Below are 11,501 nucleotides of genomic sequence, written 5' to 3'. Positions count from 1 at the left end.
CCTAAATATTCAGCACTCGATCTTAAAATTAGCTCTCAAAAATATGGCTGCATCTCAAATGCTGCTGATAGACTCTGCTGAAACAAACACAGTAATGGAATCTTTTTAACTCAAATGGTCATGGAGTTTATTTGAGATTATGAAATCACCCACCCTATTCCCATCACTGCCCTCTGAAATCCCCAACAAATGCAGCAAAGTTAATGACTACACAGTGAGATAATCACTCAAACTTTTAATCTCCCTTTACACATTATATTAACATTCATATTGCAAGGCATTCCATTCACAAATATTACAGTTTGATAAAAAAACTTCACACACATACCCCCAAAAGTCTATACCAGATTCAGTCACTTCACTAAATCATTAAAATAATAAAAGTAATGAAAACATTATCATAATTCTTTTAAAGCAATAAAGGTCTGAGGCACTCTGGGAAAGATGTTCTTGTATTAACATGTCAGTGGTATCAAATTATCTTAAAGAAAGTTACCAGATACCCAGTAATCAAGTACGCTCCAATGACAGTAACTTTGACCTGATATGTGTTCACTGGATACACTCCCATTGGACTGAACTACTGAAAAGAACACAGATATTGGGCAGCTGTCATTTCTAAGGAGGTTCCCAACTACGTAAAGGTAAAGTGTGTTTTCAAAACACCAAGGACAGCTGCACCTCTACCGCAAGGGAACAACAGTCCAGTCTCAAAAAAGAAGTTCCTTTCTTCATCAGTACCAGGTTTACTAAATGTCAGAAGCTAATAGTCCACCAGACTTAACTCTGCTAAAGAGATTTCAGAACTGTCTCTTCCCATCAACCTCCACAGTGCAACCTTCGCCCTTCTCTGAATATCTCCAAGGTGTGCCCTTGAAATAAAACAGAGGGGAAGAAAGGGAGCTTTCTCCCTCCCATTTCGACCAAACAGAGGTCTGAAATAGCAACATTTACAAAATTCTCATGCTCTGCAACAGTCGGTTAGCATCTGAAGCATGGCTATTTTTGCCATAAACTAGGTTTTTAAAAAGCTGACAACCCTTTTCCAAAGTGAATTTTGCCACATCCGCTCACTGACAGAGTCCACATTGGAGAGAGAGTCTCACTGACTGAGTGCTTCCTTACACACAATTACAAAGGTAAATAATCAGCATGGGGAAGAGGGAGGCCAATTCCCAACTGGGAAATAAATCACTGCAAACTATGGGTCCACTTATGACAGCATATCACCCTGTCAGAGCAGAATCAACACAAACCCAGGTCATATAGTGTTCGGTAATTACATACATGGAATTTAAAACGTATACATATATATTTCCATACATATATAATAAAAAAAAATCTGGAACAACATATGTTGCTAAAGTTTCAAGGATTCTCATCTTCCACATTCACCTGGAGAACAGCTGGCTCTTGCTGGCCCAGTTGTGGCAGTGATAAAAGCAACTAGAAGCAGGTTTAAGTAAAAAGTGCTCAAAGGCCAAGTGAGAAAACAGGGGTGCAGAGATTTCTGGAGGGACAGGGGAGCACTGAAAAGAGTTGAGAATGTCTCCTTTATTCTTCTCAGCTTTTCCAGACCCGAGACAAGTTCTGGAGGACACTCATCCAAAGGTGGAGTCCTTCCTTATCTATAGTCAAAACAAAACAAGTAATAAAAATTTTCCTCTTCCATTCTGTACTCTCTATAAAATGCATAGTACAGCCAGAAGGTATTATCGAGATGCGCCATCTCAGGAGGAATTAAAACTGGGACATGAAGTGAGGCCGCGTGCTGTCGAGTCGCCGCGTCAGGATTTCACAGCCCGTGTCTGTGACCAGCAGAGTGTGCTCGAACTGAGCAGACCGCTTCCCGTCTCTTGTCACCGCGGTCCAGCCATCTGGCCAGGTTTCATCCTGCCATCCACCTTAAACATACAAACAAGAACAGTTTCTTAATTCTATCACTCAGTTTTCTCAACAAACTCTTGAGGTAAGTGTATTTCCATGTACTCCCATATGCTGAGATATCAAGAAACAATTAGAAAATTCACTATAGGACACCTACTTACAAAAGGTGGACAGCTACATGCAAAAGAATGAAACTGGACCATGTTCTTAACACCACACACAAAAATAAACTCAAAATGAATAAAAGACTTGAATGTGAGACCTGAAACCACGGAACTTCTTCAAGAAAACATAGGCAATAATCTCTTAGCCATCAGCCTCATCAACATATTTATGAATTGTATCCTCAGACGAGGGAAACAAAAGCAAAAATAAACTATGGGGGGGGGTCCCCAGGTGGCTCAGTGGGATAAGTGTCGACTCTGGGGTTTTGGCTCAGGTCATGATCTCAGGGTCATGAGACTGGGTCCTGGCTTGGGCTCTGCGCTCAGCACGGAGTCTGCTTGAGATTCCTTCTCCCTCTCCTCCTCTCCTTGCATCCCCCTCAAATAAACAAATAAATCTTAAAAAAAAAAAAAAACTATTGGGGCTACACCAAAATAAAAAGCTTTTGCACAGCAAACAACAACATCCACAAAACAGAAAAGCAACCTACTGAATGGGACAAGGATCCACAAATGATATATCCAATAAGGGGTTAATATCCAAAATACATAAAGATTTTATACACCAGGGTTGCCTGGGTGGATCAGTCATTCAGCGCCTCCTTTTGCCTCAAGTCATGATCCTAGGGTCCTGGGATCAAGCCCCACACTGGGCTCCCTGCACAGCAGGAAGCCCGCTTCTCCCTCTTCCACTCCCCCTGCTTGTGTTCCCTCTCTTTCTCTCTGTGTCGAATAAATAAATAAAATCTTTAAAAAAAAAAAAAAAGAAAGAAAGAAAAGAATTTATACACTAAAACAACAAAAACCCTACACAAATAATCCAATTAAAAATGGGCAGAAGAAGGGCGCCTGGGTGACTCAGTCAGTTGAACATCTGCCTTCGGCTCAGGTCATGATTCTGGAGTCCCCAGATCAAGCCCCGCATCAGGCTCCCTGCTCAGTGGAGAATGTGTTTCTCCCTCTGAAGCTCCCCCACTCTCGTGCTCTCCCTCCCTCTCATCACTTGGCATCAGGGAAATGTAAATCAAAACCACAATGAGATAACACCTCACACATGTCAGAATGGCTAAAATCAAAAAGGTAAAAATATGTGCTGGTAAGGGAACAGAGAAAAGGGAATCTTATGGACTGTTGGTAGGAATGCAAACTAGTGTAGCCTCTGTGAAAACTTGTGTAGAGTTTCCTCAAAAATTTAGAATGACATACGATCCAGTAATTTTATTACTAGGTATTTACCCAAAGAAATAAAAACAGTAATTCAAAAAGATACATACACCCTTACATTTATTGTAGCATTATTTACAATACCCAAGACATGGAAGCAACTCAAGCGTCTGCTGATAGATGATGGAGAAGATATGGTATACATACATGATTGAATACTACACAGCCATAAAAAAGGATGAGATTGTGCCATTTGCTGCAACATGTGTAGACCTAGAGGGTATTATGCTACATGAAATAAATCAGACAAAGGGAAAAAAACCCTATGATTTCAGTTTTATGTGGAACCTAAAAAACAAAACAAATGAACTTTAAATCAAACAGACTCTTAAATACAAAGAACAAATTGGTGTTGCCAGAGGGTCGGTATGTGGTGGGGGAGGGCAGGAAATAGATAATGAGAATTAAGGGGTACAAGCTTCCAGTTATAAAATAAGCAAATCATAGAGATGAAAAGTACCACACGAGAAATACAGTCAATAATATTGTAATGCTATATGGTGATAGATGGTGACTATACTTACTTACCACGATGGGTACTGATACAGTACTGTCCAATCAGTATGTTTACCAGATGCCTGAGACTACCATAACATTGTACATCAACTACACTTCGGTAATAATAATGAAGATTCCTATTTATACTTCAACTGTTTTAGTCCTTCCAACTTGATTTTGGTCCTGAGTCCAATGAAGTAATGATGATATTTTAAATTTCCTTGGATATGTTATAATCTCAGGTTTTTTATACCTCCCAAATATCAAATCAAGATGGTATTTCCAAAATAAAGGCACTGGGTTTCATTTTAGAAAACATACCGGTACCACTCATTATAGAACTATGAGTTAAAAATTGAATTAATGAACTTAGCTCTTTCCTGGTTTAACTTTGGCATCTGACTAAACTACAGCCAATGCATAGTGTGAAGAATATAATCTTTTTATACTTCTATTATACCACTTAATTCCTGATATTATTTTGAAATGGCAGGCACACAGATGGTGAGAACAGATTATACTGTGCAATTTCTGTGGACCATACACCCCTGTTAACCAGAAGACAGGGCTAAGAGATTGGTGAGGGAAGTTAAGAAATTACAGTGAGGCAAAAGAGGTTAGGGAGGGGCTAAGACTAGAGAAAGGAAACTAAGGGACAGTGAAAACAGCCCCAAGACAATGAAAGAATGGCGGGGGGGAGAAAAGGAGAGTAGGGGAGAGAGGCAGAAGTAAAATGAGAAAGTTCTGCAGTTCTGGATATTGCTATCAAACTGTGTTTATAGAGATTTACTTCCGTGTCTCCAAATTAGAGGTCAAAAAATCAATACATCCCTCATTCTGAGTAATCTTTAGCAAAGATTAGGTCTCAGTGACTCAGTAAAATCCCAGAACATAAACTCTGCAGTGAAGTAACCTACTTTTGCAATATTAAATCCCAGCCTAAAAAGAAAAAATATGAGGCAGCTTGAAGAAAGTTAACTCAGGCATTGTCAAACATCTAAAGACAAGTGACTGGGTATTTTCTGATGTAATGAGTAACGTTTTCACCTTCTGATTTAAGATACAATACTCCTCTGACTTTATTGTGATTTGTTTAAATCAGGTTCTTTACACTGATGTCAAGTAAAACATGCCTGGATATTATCCTGAGAAAATACAAATTCCTCTTTGGATTTGAAACTTTCCACTCCAGAGGTAGGATTTAACCTCACTGAGCTACACTGAAGTATATGCATTATAATTTGATGACTATCTGACCAGAGTCCTTGGAAAGTTATTTGCTTATACCTGGAAATATCACATTGTGTCTCACCAACTACATGCCAGTTAATGAAAACAGGTGCATGACAAAACACTTTCCTCTGAGCTCCTTGCCTTTGCCTAACATACTTACTGCCCTTGCAATTGGTTCCATGTGATCAGAACTTCATTGTTATTCCATGAGGATGACAAAAACAATACCTAACATCTGTATAGCTCTCTAAAATACACAAGGTATTTTGTGCTACCATAAATCGTCTCAATTCTTACAGCAGCCCTGGGGAGTTGGCAGGTTCAAGAATGTCATTTCCACTTTACAGAAAAGGCAGCAAAGTACCATGTTATAAAGCAGCCTGTGAGCTGGATTCAGTGACTCACTCCTAAGTGACTGCAATCTGGCAGAAATAATGGGATGTCACTCCCAAGATCAGGTTACAAAAAAGACTGGAAGGATCCAGAAAGGAGGTATCCTTCAGTGAGGCCCCAGGACAGAAGGACCCCACTACCACTGTCTCACTGCAACCCCTAATCCCAGCAGAGAACTGGCTGAGAAGAAAGATGAAGGGAACACATGAGCCTCTGGGTGAGAAATCCTAATCATGCCACTGGGTCTTCATCATGAGCACAAGCCTGCCATGGGGACCAGTGACAGTGAGGGCACCGATCTGTCACCACTAAGCTTGTCTGGGCTGTGCTTTCCTTTACAGCCTAAGCACAGAACTTGAAGGGGCAGAACAGCTCCTGAGGTTAGTGTCAGACAAACTCTGTCACATAACTAGCTCGTGACTTTAGACAAGGATCAGTCTGCTCTTCTACATAATGGGGTCAGCACCTACCTCACGCGTGGAGAATTAAACATATACCCGTGTCTGTCTCAAAGTGAATGGCTCTACTACGTCTTTCCTCCACCTGGACCCTCACCATGCAAGCTCCGCACGGTGGAAACTCGGGACTGTCAACAACACCCCCCTTGATAGAGTCTTTCATTGAAAGGGATTGGGATTCAAGTACTTGAGCATCTACTAGAGCAGAATTAGCAGGCAGAAAGGATTGCTTTATTGACAACCCTTACAAGTCTCAGTTCTCTACATGATATTGAATTGAGCTTGAGATGGGACAGAAGCGGAAATAAACCAAAAAGAAAATAAACAGAGCAGACTACTAATCTGATCATGAATAACCAATACAATTGGTTATATACAATTAAAAGACATTTCAGCAACCCTTTTTCTCACCTTCACAAATCATTGGTTCAATTGTAAATACGTGGCCCGCTTTCATCACTCCAACTGCTTTATTTTCTGAAATTAAAGAAAATAAAATTCTCAAAACATAGCAGAATCTCAACAGTGTGCTCCTGAACAGCTCATTGGTAAGAGTACACATTGTGCGTGAATATGAAGAGTATTTTTCAGGACCATCATGAGAAACACAACTATGAATTCCAGTATCCAGACCTGCCATCCTCCAAAAAAGGCTAAAAGGTAATAATAGGGACAGACCTTTGGAGACAATGTCAGACGAAAATGGAGAACCAGGTTAAAGTTCAAATTCAAAAACAAGAACGGATATGAACATCCGCAAACGAGAGACTGCACTTGCTCTGCCTGACCACCAGATGGCAAAGGCACTGGCTTTCAGGCTACCCTCACCACGGGGACTTCAGGAAAGGACACTTCTGGAGATGCACTCTGGAGACTGCATTTACTAAACACCATTCTTCCTGGGTATGGTCTCAACTCACCCACATGTTTTTACCTGCACATCTTCCTTGTGAACAGCTACTATGCTGCTCCCCACTATCTTAGGTATTGCCAAAATACACTTACTGCCGATTTTAAAATCAGGAGTTTGTAAATAGTCATAAAATCTGAGAGGCAAAACATAATTTTGACTTTCTATTTCTAATCCCATGAACCTTCTTTCCCAGTGACTGCAACTTACTACATATAAAGAACTGGTCATAATCCCTGGATATATGTATATTTTTTTAATGTCAAGAGTGTCAGCGTGGTGTCACAGAAAGGAAAAGGATAAAGGCCTCTGGAGCCAAGCTGTCCCACTGCAGTCAGTGCACCAAGCCAAGGAGTGTTTGCAAAGAGGCCAGTCAGAATGGTATCGGCTCAAAGTATAAAAAACGAGTCAATCTCAAAGACAAAGTATGTAACAAATCTCAATCATTTTTACATTGACCCAATGTTAAAATACTGCCACTGTGAATGCAATGTATTAAATAAAAAAGACCATTAAATTAGTTTCACCTATTTCTTTTTACTTTTTTAATATGACCGCAAGAGTTTTAAATTACATATGTGCCTCATAATACATTATGAGCAGACAGTGCTGATACAGAGAAATCTAGTTCCACTCCTGTTTCTGCCACTGACTCATTATTCTAGAAAAGTTACAACTCCCACTCAACTTGACTCATGGTTTCAGTTTCTCAACATACCTCATTCAGCAAATGTACCTTATCTGATTGACTATAGTACTGCAGATACTATACTAAGTACTTTTTAAAAAATCTGTACCTGCTCTACAATCTACCTCAAAGAATTACTTTAAAATACATTCTAAATGTAGGGTATTATCATCATCACTTCCCAACCATGATGACTTAAAGGACATCATCTAAACTAACAAGGACTTCTCTTACATTAAAGAGGGTGGAAGGAAGTTACACAAAATTTCCTAGTTTCACCTTCAGTCGGTTAGGAATATGGATCGACAAAGCCAAAGCAGGGATCATTTACATTTCAAAAGGTCTCCTCTCTACAAAGACAGTTTTCTTTTACACTTCCCTAAAGTGATCACAACCTACTCTAATTTACATAAACCCAATTTACACTGGACTTTTCATAAATGTCTCAAATTTATGAAACAAGTACATGCCTGGTCCTTGCTTCTTTTTCTAGAATCATTTTTTTTTTACTAATTAAATGGTTTTATGTGCTTTACGGGCACAATCATCACTGACCCATATCCCCTTCTCCCATAAATTCTATCTTCTTCAGTCTCTCTTTATATAATCCATATCTAAACCTGAGTTTGTCAATTCAGTAAATAAAGGGACTCTTTCCACCCCCTCCCCTGCACATGCTCTTTTTACACACATATACACAAACCTACGCCTGTATCACTGTAATCACAGCAGTTACTTCCATTCTGTTAATGGAATGCACATTGGACCATTACAGGGCCTCCCAGGAAGGAATTAAGTTAGTAACTTACTTTCTGTCGCTAATTTTTATTTCAAGCACAATTCACAGCTTAAATAAGAACTCTGTGGTCTGCTAGTAAATGTTTGTTGATATATATCAAATGCTGTGCTCTAAACTACTTCCCCAGCTTCTCCCGCTGAGAGGCTTCTCACTCATCTCCCTTTTCTTCACAACTACTGACACCTAGGATTTTCCAGCTTCACATCTCAACTGCAGCTACTGTGCATCAGGCTGGCTAGCCTGAGTCGCTCACACCTGCAATACGTTCTAGATACCACTGTCAAACCTGTCCTCCTAAAATAGCACTTCACCTTGTCATTCTGCTCAAAAATGTTTCTGCAAATGAAGTCAAATATCCTCGGTCTGGAACTGCCTACTGCTAGCTTTTAACACAAAATACTCAGCCCCAGCTTATCTTGTCTCTATTCAGTCTCAACCTCAAGCATCCACTCATGATACCCTATACCTGGAATGTTCTTCCTCATCTTCTCCACTGAACCAAATTTCAATGGTTCCATATTTCTCTCACAGGACCTGCCTCCAACTACTCCAGTCCTCACCAGGCAGCACAAAGTACAGAAATAAAGACTGTCTCTAGAAAGAACCCAGGTACCAATCCTAGCCCTATAATTTATTTACCAGTCTGTGTGACCCTGAATAAATAAAGTTACTTCCCTAAGCAAATAATCAATCTTTCTTTCTTTCTTTCTTTCTCTCTTCCTTCACAGTCTGCTCTTTAAACTAGGGTTAATGGTGCGCCTGGGTGGCTCAGTCAGTTAAGTATCTGACTCTTGATCTCAGCTCAGGTCTTGATTTCATGGTCATAAGTTTAAGCCCATGGTAGGCTCCACACCCAGTGGAACTTTATAAATAAATAAATAAGGCTAAGAAATTATTCAGAGTGGTTAGATCAAATGAAATAATGTATATCATCATCCTCATCATGATCGTTCTAAAAGTTAACATTAAGGGCTCCCCACATACTCTGTCTCACTCCTAGGAACCCTTCTCGGGGAGGTGCCATTCCCTATTGTTCAAGACGAGAAAACTGAAGCACAGGAAGCTGTGTGCAAGTGTCTACATTGCAATGACTCATACATACATATTAAAATTCCTTCTCAAAAAAAATATATAAAAAATAAAATTCCTTCTCAGGTCACATAGTGTGGACAGTTTTCCTTTTTAGCACTAAATAGCAGACTTATTCCTGCATACCCTGGCACTCCAAGAGAAAAGGTTTCTGGAAGACATCAATTGTCCCACACTTCCTTTGTTCGTCTACCCAACACCACTCAACTTGAGGAAAAGTACTCTGTTTATTCCCCTGTATTTATATCAACAAATAGTAGTATCTGACGTATAATACAAAATCAAACCAAATCAAACCAGTTTCATTTAAGGAATCAGAATAATGATAGCTTGACCCATGGCAGAGGCTATTAGCTGTTCACCAAAACTAGTTTACTTTTCTTCTGAGTACTCAGCTAGATTCCATTTCCCAGCCTCCTCTGCAGTTAGTGCAGCCTTGTGACTACATTCCTGCCAATGAAAAGTCAATGTAAGAGATTTATGCCAATTCCAGGCTGGTTCATCAAAACCTTCCAAACATACCCCTTCTACCAAACATACTCCCCATCCTCCCCAGTATCTACAGATTAGAAGAGTATCCTGAAGTGACAGATAGAAGATAACAGGACCTGGATCACAGAGTAACTGCCTGCCACCACCCTCAACAGTCAGCGAACACACACTGGACTGTTACTTGAGCAAGATACAGATGTATGCTAGGTATGAGCAAGTATACATTTTGGTGGTCCATGTCTAACAGCTTATAGGTAAGTCAGTACAAAATAGTAGGTCCTGTTGAATGTCTAAATAAATATGAGTTGAATAAATGGCTAGCAAAGACCAAGTGTTTGGAGAGTACTTACTGGCATAATGGGGTACATTGGGGGCTGTATGAAAAAGCTTGTGGATTCCATGCCCACAATAGCTTCGAACAACTGAAAACCCATTTGCTTGGGCATGCTTCTGAATAATGTTTCCCAATTCTCTGTATCGAACACCAGGTTTCACTGAAAGGAAAAAAGAAGAGTCATAAAATAAAAAATTAAAAAAAAAAAAAAAAAAGAAGAAGAAGAGTCATGATGAAGAGTAATAATAACTAATATTTACTGAGCAACTACTATCTATGTGCCAGCAACCTTTCTAAATGCTTTACATGCCTCCTTTATATGCCTCCATGTGAACAAATTATGTACAAAACTTTCAGATGAGGAAACCAAGGGACAGAGACTCTGTACCACCAGTAAATGGTGAAGTTGAGATTCAAACCAGTAGCACCTGTCTGTACTACATCCTTTGGTGTAGAAAAGGACATGGGTGCAGTGCAAAGGGCTTGGGGAAACTTACCTTTTGTTTTCTTAATAAACAAAAGAAGGGAAAACATGCATGTCTTCCTCTCCTTCTCTAAGGTCAAGTGTGCTACTCTTTTGAGAGAGATGGGGGTGCAGCAGAGGAGGTGGCACAGGAGAGAGAGAATCTTAAAGCAAGCTCCACACCCAGTACAGAGAGCCAAACACAGGGCTTAATCCCATGACACTGAGATCATGACCCAGGATGAATTCGAGAGTTGGATGTTTAACTGACTGAGCCACCCAGGTGCCCCAAGTGTGCTAGTCTTTTAAAGTAAGCAGAAGAGGTAAGAAAGGAGAGAGCACTGGGAGAAAAAGAAATGTCCAGAAAGTAACCTGACTTGTCCTCAGTTTCAGTCTGATCAATTTCTCAAAGAATTACTTCTCCTGGGCTTCTTTATCCCCATAAAAGTGACCCTAAAATTATTCAGAGCTGCCTCTGAACTCTGAACACAGTCCGACAGGTATGGTATAGAAAGATACTTCTTGGGTGCCTGTGTGGCTCAATCAGTGAAGCCCTGCCTCTGGTTCAGGCAATGATCCCAGGGTGCTGGGATAGAGCCCCATATCAGGCTCCTTGCTCAGCAGGGAGACTGCTTCTCCCTCTGCCTTTGCCCCTCCCCACTCTCAAATATAATCTTTAAGAAAAAAGATACTTCCTATTACATTTTCCTGCTCTGCTTAATTTTTATGACTTTTACCACTGTTTCAATCAAAATTAAAACAAATGAAGTGGTTCTCCCCTAGCACTGAGACCCCAGGAGCTGGGCCCTGTCAAGACTCTTGGGGAACCTAACCATGGTTCTGGGGGTCCTCAGACTCCATACAGTCTC

At 40.2% G+C, this 11,501-nt stretch overlaps 1 protein-coding gene across 2 annotated transcripts in view; it reads right to left on the bottom strand.

Annotated features, from left to right (window-relative positions):
* Positions 1-215: 215 nt before the first annotated feature.
* The window catches only part of METAP1 (methionyl aminopeptidase 1), a 66,240-nt gene continuing 54,954 nt past the window's right edge, over positions 216-11,501 (bottom strand). For both annotated transcript variants that reach the window (XM_045067060.1, XM_045067059.1), the window contains exons 9-11: positions 10,186-10,329; positions 6,269-6,334; positions 216-1,904 (exon numbers count right to left, since the gene is read on the bottom strand). In XM_045067060.1, coding sequence (XP_044922995.1) covers positions 1,741-1,904; positions 6,269-6,334; positions 10,186-10,329 — 374 coding nt within the window. In that variant the 3' untranslated portion in view covers positions 216-1,740. The remainder of the gene's footprint in view (positions 1,905-6,268; positions 6,335-10,185; positions 10,330-11,501) is intronic.

This window comes from Mustela putorius, unplaced genomic scaffold (genome assembly GCF_011764305.1).
Source record: "Mustela putorius furo isolate JIRA1106 unplaced genomic scaffold, ASM1176430v1.1 tig00003871_pilon_pilon_pilon, whole genome shotgun sequence".
NCBI classification, from domain to species: domain Eukaryota; kingdom Metazoa; phylum Chordata; class Mammalia; order Carnivora; family Mustelidae; genus Mustela; species Mustela putorius.
This window is presented reverse-complemented; position numbering and strand designations above follow the sequence as displayed.